Source organism: Carica papaya, chromosome 3 (genome assembly GCF_054855325.1).
Source record: "Carica papaya isolate Zhongbai chromosome 3, ASM5485532v1, whole genome shotgun sequence".
Lineage (NCBI taxonomy): Eukaryota > Viridiplantae > Streptophyta > Magnoliopsida > Brassicales > Caricaceae > Carica > Carica papaya.
In genome coordinates, this window is record NC_142311.1 from 35,585,268 (window position 1) to 35,597,542 (window position 12,275).

A 12,275-nucleotide genomic window follows, 5' to 3' on the forward strand; every position below is an offset into this window, starting at 1 on the left:
ATGCAGTGAAGCAACTTTTGGAATTTAGAATTTAGAATTTAGTAGTGAAGATCAAGATTTATGTTCTGCAAATGGTCCAAAATATTCTGATCCTTTCCTTGAATATACTAGTATTGTTTTGTTCTTCACCTGTTGTCGAAGAGGCTCTGTGCCAGTACTATTATGTTCTTAATTCGAAGCGAGCATGGTGCTAATTGTTGATGAGGTAAATATATATTTATGCATGTAGAGCTTCCAATTTGAAATGAAAAAGAGTAGATTTGAAGTGCTTCTTCATTCAAGTATTCCTAATAGCCGTTGTCTTCATGTCCAGATCTTCCAAAGTTGTCCACAGTTTAGGATCATCAAAATCCTGGATGACAAAACTTGCTCCAGCTTCCAACAAGAGTTTCTCAGGGTCTCTTGCTCCCAACCCCACCACCGGCATCCCAGCTGCCACCCCGGCTTTTACTCCCGAAACAGAGTCCTTCGCAGCTGAAAACGCAAATAAGTAAATCTTTTTTATTGGTTAACAACAAAGCAAAAACTAGATAGTACACACACCAACCTCAAACACCAAGGCATGTTTACGTGTGAGACGTTGAGCGCTTGAAGCGCCTTCAGATAGAGATCTGGAAATGGTTTTGGCCGTTCACATTCGTTCCCAACGACAAGGATTTTGAAGAAATCTGAAAAGCCTACCATGGATATCAACAACTCTCCTTTTGATCTCGGTGCATTTGTCACGGCACTTCGTTTTAATCCCCGATCTTTGATCCACCCGCACAACTTCTCCAGCCCTTTCATGGCTACCAGTTCTTCTTTGGCCAGTCTGCAATTCTTTTTTTCTCTCAGAATTTTGTGATCGAAACATTTGAGTTCACAATATTAGTGGTAAGCACCTGCCTTTTTCAATACACAAGTTAAATATTATGTCTGCAATTACACTACCTCTATATCTTGAAAGTAATGTATTAAATCAAAGATCAATCATATCAAATTCAACAATCATAAAATTATTGAATTCTTCAAACATATTATTTCCAGTAAATATAAGATAGTCTTCTGCCATTTTTTAACTTCTGACAGTATTTTCAAAAGTTTACTTTCTCTTCTTTAGTTCCAACAAACACCACATTACCATTACATTCTATTTTTTCTTAGTTCGAACGCTAACCTTTTGAAGATGTCTTCGTTGTCTTGGAAAAACTTTCTGGTTCGTTGGCGATCGCAATCAGGGAAGGAGGACACCACAGAGATGTTCATAATCTCGACCAGTAATGTTCTCAACGAAGAAATCCTCAGTGGTGGGTATTCCTCCATTAAAACCCACCTAAGAATTTAAATTCCACATACAATTACATTATCTATTGACCATACCCAGCTGGGTATGTATACACATATATGTATGTGAATAAAAGACATTTAAAGAAAAAGAGTAGAGATACCCCAAATGGGTACATATACACATATATGTATATGCATGGAGTCGTGAAAAGAAAAAGAAAAAAGAAGAGAGAGATACCCCAAATGGTTATACACACACATATATGTATGTGAATGAAGCCATGAAAAGGAAAAGAAAAAAGATGCCTCTTGAAGCATTAGGCTGAAAGCATGAAAATGGAGAGGATCCGAATCACAGAGCGTCCCATCTATGTCGAATAATATAGCTTCAAGAGGAGCCGCAGATGCCAGACTGCATTTTTCACCGTCACTGCGTAGAAATGAAGAAGGGAGAACCAAGAAAATACAGAGATCAAAGGAGAAAGAGAAGAATCTAAAGAGTGAAGAGATAAAATACCAGGGAAGTGAGTGTTGGGTATTAGAGGAATTAACGGACAATGGAGGAAAAGCGACATGGAATTGAACTCTGAGTTGCTGTGAGTAATGAGTTGAGAAATGTTGGTGATGAGGAAGATGAAGCTGAAGGCTGCAAGGCAGAGAGATCGTGTTAAAAAAATGTTCAGTGTAAAGAAATTGAATGGCTCAGGTTCTGCTGATTAATTCATTCTAAGCCACTGCTTCTTCCTTTCTTCATCAGGTAGTGGGTATCCAGGCCCCTGCACAACTTTTACATACATATATATATCTATGTATACATATATATATGCATATCACCAGAAGAAGGCCCAAGCCTGGAATCTGGTATGGAAGGACTGTATACGTTAATTAATAATCTATACATTTTATTTATATTTAATTGTCATATATATATATATATATGTAGATTAATATTAATATCTTTTAAGTATAAAATACAAGCAAAAATTAAATATATGTATATATTTAACGCTGTATTTTTAAAAAAGAAGGAAAAATTTGAGCCATCCCAATTGGCCAGCCAACCACTCCACAAAAATTCATTTTTCACACTTCTCAAAATTCATTCCTTTAATTTTTGATTCTCCAGAATCGAAATCCCCCAATTCCCAGACCTGACTGTCTTGTCTTCGCTCTCGATAATATATTCTCACGAGCTCTCAGCCTCAGCAGAACATCGTCGAAAACCGGATCTTTTGCTGGAAATCATGCAGAAAGAGAGGAAGATCCGAAAGACAGCGGAAGAGGGAGATGGAGAAAGAAGAAGGATTCTATAGGTAAGGATTCTTATTCATTTATGCGTATCAAGTAAATCGTGCCTTCGCTTTTTATTTTTTACTTTTGAAATTGCGATTCCTGTTATTTTTTTTTTCTCTTGTTGTGCTTAAGCTCTTAACTGCCTATCAAGTGATCTTTGTAAAATCTCAACTAGGTTTAGTATTTTCCCTGCTATCACTCACCCCGCCGGTGTTGTGGATGGTTAATTGATAGCTCGGCGATGATGATGATAGTTGCCTTTAGTAGTTGCTGGCACATCAGCTCGCTACTCGTTGTCACTAACTTACACGATCACCTCAGGGACTGGCGTGTCGATCCTTCCTTTTGTGTCATAGTGAGCTTTGATGTAAAACTCAATGTTGTAATGAAAACAATTTAATAAGTAGGATGATCAAAATAGAACTTCTCACAGAATTGGGATTGACCCACCTGCATCAGCAAAAAAGTTACAGCAAAATTTCCAGATTGTCTTCCGTCATCAGCATCTTCTTCTATTTGAACTCGTTGTGCAGAGTGCAAATCAGTTCCAGAATTTGAAGGAATCCAGAAACCTTGTATGTTGAAAGAAGTGATGGATGAGCCTCATTCTGTCAATAGTCCTAGAAGGATCCTTAGCTTTTCAAAGAGGAGGAGGGCCTCTGTTTCCTTTCTAGATCCTCATGACAAGGCTTCTGGGGTCGGATTGTCTGGAGAACATGGCCCAAAGCCGTCTGAAGTCTATGGATTTGTAGGGTCAATCACAACAGTTGTTGCTACAGGTAGATTTCATTTTACTTCATTTTTCATGAGGTTTTTCTTTTCCATATGTCTTGCATTCTGAAGCTGCTTTATTGTTTAAAATTCTGTGGGTGCTATATGTATGACAACTTTTGTTTTTCATTTATTACTGACAAAATAATACTAATAATGGGGACTTTTCCTGATAATCTGGTCCTTACTGACAAAACAATACTAATAATGGTAAATGTTTTGTTAGTTTTTGTCAAATCTATTGAAATGGATTGTACATGTCAATTCAAACATAATATGAGCCTGCATGTCCTTCTGCTCGTGGACTTTTTGAGAGGAATCGTAGGATGTTCTTTGTAGCTCAACATCTGAGGTTTTCCTAGAGAAACAGCTAGTAATTTGATTTCATCTCCCATCTGAAACATACTAGAATTCTTGATAGATGTTTGTGATCTTCTTGTGCCTAGTTCATCAACCTAAAGGCTGTAAATGCATATCTTCAGAAGGACCTTTTTGTTGAATTTCACTTTAGGATTTTGATGAAAACTACATGCTCTGAGCTTCTTATAAATCTTTTTCATATTTTGTTTGAGCAGTTATTTTCTTGGTTTGGGCGTATGTTCCTGAGCATTTGCTACATTCAGTTGGAATCTTTTACTATCCTAGCAGGTCAGTAATATTGCTGTCTGTGATAAGTTTTTAGCTTTTTTCAGTTCTAGAACTTCTCTTGATCCTAAAGATATTCAGATAAAGAAACTCAAGTTTTATTTTCTAAATTCCTTGCTACGAACACAAGGAATAATGAAAAGGATAGCTCAAGAAGATTATTGCTTTTGGGATGTGGACTGTTTTTCAATTACCTATATAAGAAGCATATGATGGGTCAAGAAGAACACATCCCAGCTTCAAGGATTATTCACTAAATGATGGAATACTAGTATCCTTTTCATAAACTTTTTGCTTCATTCTTTGGCTGTGAAATCCTTCTGTATGTGATCAAACTGCATTGTCTGCAATAAGGACTGATTTACCTTTTTTGGGACTTCCACATAAATCCTTGGTAAGCATCTTTTCTTGCTTAACGCCTTGACAAACATATAGCATTAAATATGATTTGATTTAAAGATCAAAGTTCGAGATCGCCAATCATAATAGCCAATAACTATCATCGTTGTCATCCCAATGACAGATCTAAGTGTGACAATGTTCATTTCGATCTCTATTTGACCTATTGTAGGAGAAAAGATATTGCAGAATAAGCTTAGTATTATCTATTTCTCGTGAATATTATTTCTGCTATTAAACTCTGTTATTCGAGTTTGCCTTGCCAGGTACTGGGCATTGGCGGTGCCAACATATGGTATGGTTACTGTAATATTAGCATTGGTATTCTATGTTGGCCTCAGCTTCATGTCAACTCCTCCTCCAACATCAATAAATACTTTTTTGGGTAAGTTACAACTTGCTTATAGTAATATGTTAGAGATATTTTTTAAACTGAGAAAGGTTGCTGCATGTTGGTTAATTAGGGTATCAATACCATTCATACCTTAGCATTTACTTGTTAGATAATGTTGTTACGAGGATATATATAAGTTGGCTAGATTTTTTATTTAAATTATTTTTTGTTCAGTATTGAGGAAGGGTGTGATTAAAGAAACAAACTTGTGTGTTTATATTCTGTAATTTAGTACTTCTACTCTCAGATGAATTCAGTAGAGAACCGGCAGACTTTATTCCATCTACAGAGGAAGATGAGTCACCCATTGAGCCGATATCTGATATTAGCATCTTCAGAGTCAATGATCTCATGTTTAATGATAAAAAATGACACAGCACCCATGGATACTCTGCCTTTGCCTATATTTTCTTGAAGAAAATGTGTTCTGTCGGCACTGAGTAGAGATTTTTAAAAGAACTTGAACGCAAATAATGTCAAGTCCGCATGTGATTGATCAGGTAAGTATAGTCGGCCCTATAACTGTCGACACGACACTACTTGAGACGAGCACGAATGCTTGTGTTTAGGAACAAAGAAGAGGAAAAAAAGCGAGAAATAGAGGAACAGAAAAAACAGACAAGGAAAGAAATAATTGATATTCCCCCTTATTTTTGGTGTAAAATTTTCAGCTACTTATATCAATTTCTGTTCTGGATAAAAATCAATTTACGAACTATAAACAACAAATGATCATTTGTCAAGTTCTTTGATTGTTCAGGTTTTCTTTCTATTTGATCCACAACTAAGGCTGAGCAGTATTTGTGTCTTGCCGTCTATGGTTTACACCAGCTGAGTATAGATATCATTTTTGATAAACTCACATCTTGCATCAGGATTTACAGAGAAATAGGACAATTATCACAAAACCCTAGTTATTCTTTGTACTTGTATTATAATGTGGTATAAATAACAACTTCATTTTATTCTGATCGAAACACCATTGTCAGATTTTGTATGTAACATATCTATGAGGAAGAGAAAAGAGAAGATAGAAATGCTACATCTCTGTTTATTTTTTATTTTACTCTCAGACCTTTGTTAAAAGAAAAGAAAACAAACTCCCAAAACTTACATCTCTTATGATAAGATTATTTGTATGTATATCTACATGATTTCCCTCGGCCTTTGATTCTCAAGCATAAGCATAGTCCTGTTTTTTCTCTTCTCTTGGTCCTGCAAAAAAGTACTCTTCTCCTTGGCTGCTAAATGCCCTCTCTATCTCTACTCCTTTTATTTTAAACGCCAACTCCATTGCTTCCCTTCCCATACTCTTCACTACATTCCTTCTTCCTACACATCATTACAGTCACAGCACCATCAAAATACTTGTCTAACAAATGGGTCGAACCAAATAATGTAATGTAGTGTATTAGTCCACTCTATTGTATATACCTGCAAGTGGGTATCTAATGTTGTTTTCAGCATTGACATTGAAGCAAAGGATTTGCAGATTGGTGGTGGGTGATGCAAGCACTACCCAGGGATGAGCCGGCGGGACAACGAATATCATGTTGTTTCTCAAGCCTGAACTTATTCTTTGGTAAGCTGAGCTGCTCTTCCCTTGCTTTGACTCCTTATGAGTCACCTGAAACAAATAAAAGCAACAGATAGAAGTTTATAGAGCAGTAGTGTGAGAATAAGAAAATACATCAGATGCAAACTAGATATATAAACAAAGAAAAACTGTAGTACTAAATCTATAACTAACACCGTATGATATGATTTTATTTGACCTAGTAAAACAAAAAGAAAATAAAGTAAGATGCACTAATTTTGAACTTCACCATTTCAAAGCGCCCTTCCCCATTGATGATGATAGCTATTGTAGTCACCCTGGAGTTGTACATTGGCGCAGACATGGATCCCTGGTAAGTTTTATTAAACACAGTAAGAGAGAATAACCCATAATCAGTACGGTAGGGATTGGTGCTTCATTTGGATGTTTTATAAGCTGAAAAGTGTTGGGTTTACGTTGGTGATGTTGACGAAAGAAAGCATTAGATTCAGGTCATGAAGCGGTCTGTAATGAAATGAAGTAGCTTGGAAGAGTTGGCCATGGCGGTTGCTGTAAAACGGACGTCTCTTGATTATGTTGTAAGAGAGTCTTGATTCACCTGCAAAAGGCCAGAAGCTACAACCTTCCTCCTCTACACGGCTGCTTATTGCCTTCACTTGTTCTTTACTCGCTTTCATGATGCTCCCTCCATCCTGTTGTTTGAAAAGCTTCTCCAATCTCTCTCTTCTAATCTGATCATTTACATTCAAGAAAACAATTTGCAGTGTTGAAATAGAAAAGAACAGAAGTCGAAACAGTTCATCGAGTCGAATTACTACTAACGTTGAGAGCAGCTTCGAGTACTTCCGAGCTGAATCCTGGGTAAAATGATTCAGGGTCTCGACCACCAGGTCCATAAAATGCCTTGATTCCATTAAAAAGAAACCCATCAGCAGAAGTTTAGTATATCAGACGATGATCAGTTCATTTGTTCATTTACCTCGTATTCGCCATGGAGATTTACAGGTCGTAGGAGCTTGATGATGAAGAGTTTCTCGTTTTCATCTCTGTTCACCATGTAAATTGGAGTACCTGCAGAAACTTTTACTGTATCTCCAAATTCAACGTTCAACCTCTCTGTCTTATCTTCACGTACCAAACCGATCGTTGCTCGACCTACAGGGATTTATGTTAAATTAAAGCAGAAACACACACAGATACGATCGAACAGTAACAAATTAAAGAGATCAAGCAATCGAAAAATTGTTTTTACCCCTTGCAACAAAGAGAACGGCGTCAGCGTCCCAGTGACTTGGAGCAACGAAGCTAAGAGGATTTGCTGCAAGAAATGCTACTCTGTAATTCCTGATTCCTCGAAGGAGCTTTGACTTGCTCGTGAATTTCTCAAGAACATCCACTCTTCCTTGCTCCGTTTTCACTTTCGTAGTCAGGTGTTTATCCTCAAACACATACGGGTTACTATCATCATTCTCTTCCTCTTCGTCATCGTCATTTTCTTCTTCTTCTTCTTCTTCTTCTTCCTCTTGTTCTCTCCTCCTACTATGTTGGCAGCGAAGGCGACAGAGCTGCCTCTGCTCTCCCCGTAGACTATCGCACTTTTCTTGACAAATACTCAACTGGGCTTGAGGATCTAAAGAAGAAGATCCATCTTCTCCATCACTGCCGCCAAGTACTTTTTCGCAGTGTCCTTGTCGAGACCGCTCTCTCCTTCTCTTCTCCTTATAATACTCGTCACATCTCTCGAAGCATCTTTGCTTATCTTCCTCACCGACCCGTCTTAGCTGCCTGCACTGGTGCTTACACTGCAGCACTTCTGGGTCTTTCATACCATATGCTAAACTAACAGAAAGAAAGAGAAAAGAAAGGACGAACGCCGCAGAAAGAAGCTCTGCTTTGGTGGCCATTCTGGTCAAAAGAGTCTCCGACGGATGCTCGCTTGATGAAGGGGGTGGGGAATACGAGGTGTGGGCTTAGAGAAGAAAATAAGAAGAGGTTGGAGATGAGAATGGCGAGCAGAGGACATGCGAGAAGACAAGTGTCCGCGCCATGTGTCAGTTGAATGAGAGTGAAGATCAGCAGAGTCACGAGGGTGAGTGGGTACGATTCAATACTAGTTTAATGTATATAAACACATGTTAATTATAGTTATTTATTTTATTTAGCTGACTTCTTTGATGGGTTTAATTAGTGTTTCGTTCTCTTATTAACAAAAGGGTTCCCACAGTATCATCACTGAAACTAAAAATTTCTGACTCATAAAAAACTTAATTCAAAAACATTCCACCGTTAAAATCAAGAATGACCAATAATCTGGCAATGTTCAAGTAGCAAAATCAGGCTGCAAAACCCGCCGCTTCGTGTGTTTGGTGCAGAAGCCTGTGGACAAAAACAGCCAAGAGGTGTGTGGGCTCTGGAAACTGGTTGCAGAGCTTGTGGGTTGCCAAATCTGCAGGGGCCAAATGGGCAATGGATGGTTTCTCGCTAGTAGAGTAGCAAAATGGCAATTCATGGGTGGCCTGCAGGCTGAGGTAAAGAGTAATAAAAACCAATCTTTGACTGACCCAAAGAGAAAAATTGGATCTGGGATAGTTGGATCTCCCTTTTTCATGACATTAGTCAATTTGCCTACAATTTGCCTTACTTTTATTTGAAACAAATACAACAATACAGTAGAAAATATAGTGATTGTCCCATTATACATGTCCATAATGTCTTCTAGCATAACATGGTAGATTTTTGCTTAAAAGACAATAGCCTAGCTCAAACGACAAACCTAAGTCATGCAAAGAGATACAGAGCTCATAACACATGGATTTAATGAGATGCTACACGGTAAAGACCAGAAATTCAATCAACTCAAATCCGTTAGTCGCAACATCTGCAAACCAGATAAAACCTGCACGACTCCTAGTCTTTCTGGTAAAGAGATTATTATGCATTCTAGCAATACTGCCATGTTTTTAAATAGAAACGCTCTAGACATGCATAAAACCAACAAGCAACTATAATTTCTAGCTACTTGTAACATCTTCAAGCAATCATATGTTTGATGTTGAAGAACGTCAAAAGAATCCTCTAAAGATCAGGCATGCCCTTTCCGGTTTTAGCATCATATGTCTTCTCCAACACAAGATCCATTGGAGTATCCTTGGGGCCAGCTGCAAAGACAACAAGAACAAACCCAAATAAATAGAGTACGACAAAACCAGTTTGGTTATTTGATGCTGGAATTTTGTGTCATCGTTTTCATTACTTGAAAAATGGGATAGCTAAAAAGCTTTTTTTTTTTTCTTTGAGGTATCAGGTATTAAAACCAATAACTGGATTGCTCGTACATAAATGTATTCAAGTTTCAGTTCCTCAAAAAATTGGAAGTGACTTTTTCCTGAACTATTTGATTTAAGACTTCCGTTTTCATCTGTGAAAGCTATGGTCTAAGAATTCAAAACTTGCTAGTCTCTAAAGTAATCCATATAGATTTTGTGTATCCTTCTGTCCTTAGCATGTGCTATCTGGTATCATTGTCGACAAACTTCATGACAGTATGCAATTTTTTTTACTTGAATAATTAATTATTGCTAATAATACATGCCGCATATAGCAACTTAGAACAGATAATGGCAAGAAGGAAAAGCAACATATGAAGAACAAGAAGATCAGTGTTTATGTGTGTGCTGAAGAAAGAAGGATAAAAACAATGGATATTAGCTTCAGTTGAGTACCAACTGTAGGTCTTGGTGTTGTCCTTATCTTTAATATCTCAGGGCGAGGAATTATAGACCCCGATGTCCCTATACCTCTGGATACTCTAACTTTTGTTCCATCCTCTAGATATCTAATCCCAACCTTACAAGGCTTCCTGCATAAGTTAAAATTAATCATCATTTCTTTGTGAAAAATGAGAATAATAATGGTTGCATGCAATAGGAAGAACGGTACCCTGTGACTGGGTCAACAACTTGTACATTTGAGGCATGAAGTGGAGCTTCAACAGTGAAGATTCCACCTTCATGACCAGGTCCTGCCTTAATATGCTTTTTTACCTGCAATAAGACATGACTAATCAATGATTAAACAACTAAAGTGGACGGAGAAAAAGCCAGCTTCTGTGTTGGCTACATGATTGACATACTTCCAGTTACTTTTCTACAGGATGGATAAGGTAAATACAAGAAAATTTGAAGTAGGTCACCAATTCTTGGCCATCAAAAGATTCACATGTTTCCAGTTATTTTTCTAAGGGATGGATAAAGAAAATATATGAAAGAAGCAGGCCTGTAATTCGTGGGCATCAATAGATGACAAGGTATGAGGTACCAGAAGGAAAATAAGAAAGCACTTCATGCACTTGACACAAAGAGAAAACCAACATGATAGAATGAGTATCTTACCAGATTTTTACCTTCAACAATGACACGATTTTGGGAGCGAATGACACGCTTAATAACTCCAGTCTCACCTTTATCCTTGCCCCTAATTATCATTACCTGCAAACATTAAAGATAAAGATAATAAAATCCAAAAACAAAGGAAACGCATACGAAGTACAGAATCAGTTAAGCAGGACTTGAATTTAATATCATCCTCACATTGTCTCCTCTAAGAACCCTCCAGTGCCTGATAAGTTTCTCAGCTGCCTTCCAACCCATTATATCACTAATCAAGACCAGGCACCTAATACCATTAAAGCCAATCAGTAGACAATATGGTGAATACAGTCCTAAGAAATGTCAAACTTAAAACAGATGCATGAAAAATGGACATGGACAAACAGGGATAGGTAATATTTAACTTGGAAGCAACATTTTGAAAGAAAACTTCTTTTTTATATATAAAAGATTCAAGCAGTTAAGTGCAAGAATGCATATAGTAAGTCCTGTGTATATCATTGCTGCTTGTTCCGAGTACAAAGGAATAGTAATTATTAAATGCATAAATATATATATACAAGAAGAACTACATTTTTCTCGCAGTTGTTGCTGTCAAAAGTAAAAGAAGATTAAGTTATCAAATGAAGCTTTCCTCATTTACTGAAAATGGAATAAGTTCTAATTATTTCCTCATATTAGTTATACGGATTTACAGCAAATTATGCTTTCTGAACAATAGAAAGCCCTCCTCTTTATACTTCAACTACAAGTCCCTGATGCATAACCAAAATTGCTCTTATCAAGAAAAGAGAATTTTATTTATTGAAAATAAAAAAGATTACATCACAAATTGCCTTTACGAACCCAGGATTCAAGGTTGTAGTATTAAACCCCAACCAAGTATCACCAGGAACACAAAAGAATCAAAACTAAAAGAAAAACGAAAACCACGTATAGCATAGGTAAACAAAGAGAAGCCTTCAATGAAATACAAAACAATCTCGAAGTAACACATTATCTGTAGAAAACGAGAAAATGGAACAGCAAGAAAACACGTCTCGGCAATGAATCAGGAGGAACGAAGCCTTGGAAGAAAGATGTTGAGTAGCACGACATTAGCAAAGAGGCAGTAATTGAACAAAGCAAAAATTTATGCAAATAGCAACCAGAAAACACTAGAAAAAAAAAAAGAGAAAGATCCCCGGTTTGAAGAAAACCAAGGGGTCCTATCGCCGATGAGTTCACAACAGATACATAGTGAAAGCACTTTACCAGTGGATCCTGCCGCGGCTGCTCCAAAGCGACGCTGAATGGATGATTTTGAAGGCGAGCAGGGAAAAACGGCGGATTGATTTTGAAATACAGTTAGAAGGCGAGCACACTGCGCGCAAGTACGAGGCAAAGATGATAACTCAAGGGGGTGGTAAAGAGGAGGTGATCGAACAGTGGGGAGAGAGTCGAGGTAACAAGGAAAGATGAATTTGAGTTTTAGGGCTTTCTTATATGGAGGGTTAGTTTAATCATTTTACAATAAATTATATATAATAATTTAAATTAAATAATATAATATAAATTAAGT

The 12,275-nt window shown here is 37.2% G+C and overlaps 3 protein-coding genes and 1 long non-coding RNA gene across 7 annotated transcripts; 1 reads left to right on the forward strand and 3 right to left on the reverse strand.

The window, feature by feature from the left end:
• Nucleotides 1-72: 72 nt before the first annotated feature.
• LOC110814830 (uncharacterized) lies at nt 73-2,035 on the reverse strand. 3 transcript variants are annotated; one of them, XR_015818121.1, is made up of 4 exons: nt 1,505-2,035; nt 1,157-1,312; nt 548-881; nt 73-466 (listed from the first exon to the last, which is right to left on the reverse strand). It is a non-coding gene; the product is annotated as an uncharacterized LOC110814830 (long non-coding RNA). The 3 variants fall into 3 exon arrangements; XR_002539737.2 differs by having other exon boundaries at nt 1,157-2,035; XR_002539738.2 differs by having other exon boundaries at nt 548-885; nt 1,157-2,035.
• A 239-nt stretch (nt 2,036-2,274) lies between these two features.
• LOC110814828 (Phosphatidylinositol N-acetylglucosaminyltransferase, GPI19/PIG-P subunit) lies at nt 2,275-5,511 on the forward strand. 2 transcript variants are annotated; one of them, XM_022042408.2, is made up of 5 exons: nt 2,275-2,579; nt 3,093-3,338; nt 3,906-3,978; nt 4,641-4,759; nt 5,016-5,511. In XM_022042408.2, exons 2-5 carry the CDS (start codon nt 3,137-3,139, stop codon nt 5,138-5,140), a joined length of 519 nt encoding a protein of 172 aa, XP_021898100.2. In that variant the 5' UTR covers nt 2,275-2,579; nt 3,093-3,136; the 3' UTR covers nt 5,141-5,511. The 2 variants fall into 2 exon arrangements, with proteins under 2 accessions (XP_021898100.2, XP_021898101.1); XM_022042409.2 differs by having other exon boundaries at nt 2,277-2,579; nt 2,735-3,338.
• A 202-nt stretch (nt 5,512-5,713) lies between these two features.
• On the reverse strand, nt 5,714-8,469 carry LOC110814827 (vicilin Pis v 3.0101-like). Its single transcript, XM_022042407.2, has 7 exons — nt 7,579-8,469; nt 7,306-7,481; nt 7,149-7,229; nt 6,782-7,057; nt 6,595-6,675; nt 6,203-6,395; nt 5,714-6,100 (listed from the first exon to the last, which is right to left on the reverse strand). Exons 1-7 carry the CDS (start codon nt 8,228-8,230, stop codon nt 5,943-5,945), a joined length of 1,617 nt encoding a protein of 538 aa, XP_021898099.2. The 5' UTR covers nt 8,231-8,469; the 3' UTR covers nt 5,714-5,942.
• A 477-nt stretch (nt 8,470-8,946) lies between these two features.
• Nucleotides 8,947-12,181, reverse strand: LOC110814831 (KOW domain-containing protein). The gene is made up of 6 exons (XM_022042416.2): nt 11,969-12,181; nt 10,916-11,000; nt 10,718-10,813; nt 10,266-10,369; nt 10,049-10,185; nt 8,947-9,484 (listed from the first exon to the last, which is right to left on the reverse strand). The coding sequence occupies exons 2-6, from the start codon at nt 10,973-10,975 to the stop codon at nt 9,402-9,404; spliced, it is 480 nt and encodes a 159-aa protein (XP_021898108.1). The 5' UTR covers nt 10,976-11,000; nt 11,969-12,181; the 3' UTR covers nt 8,947-9,401.
• Nucleotides 12,182-12,275: the final 94 nt, after the last annotated feature.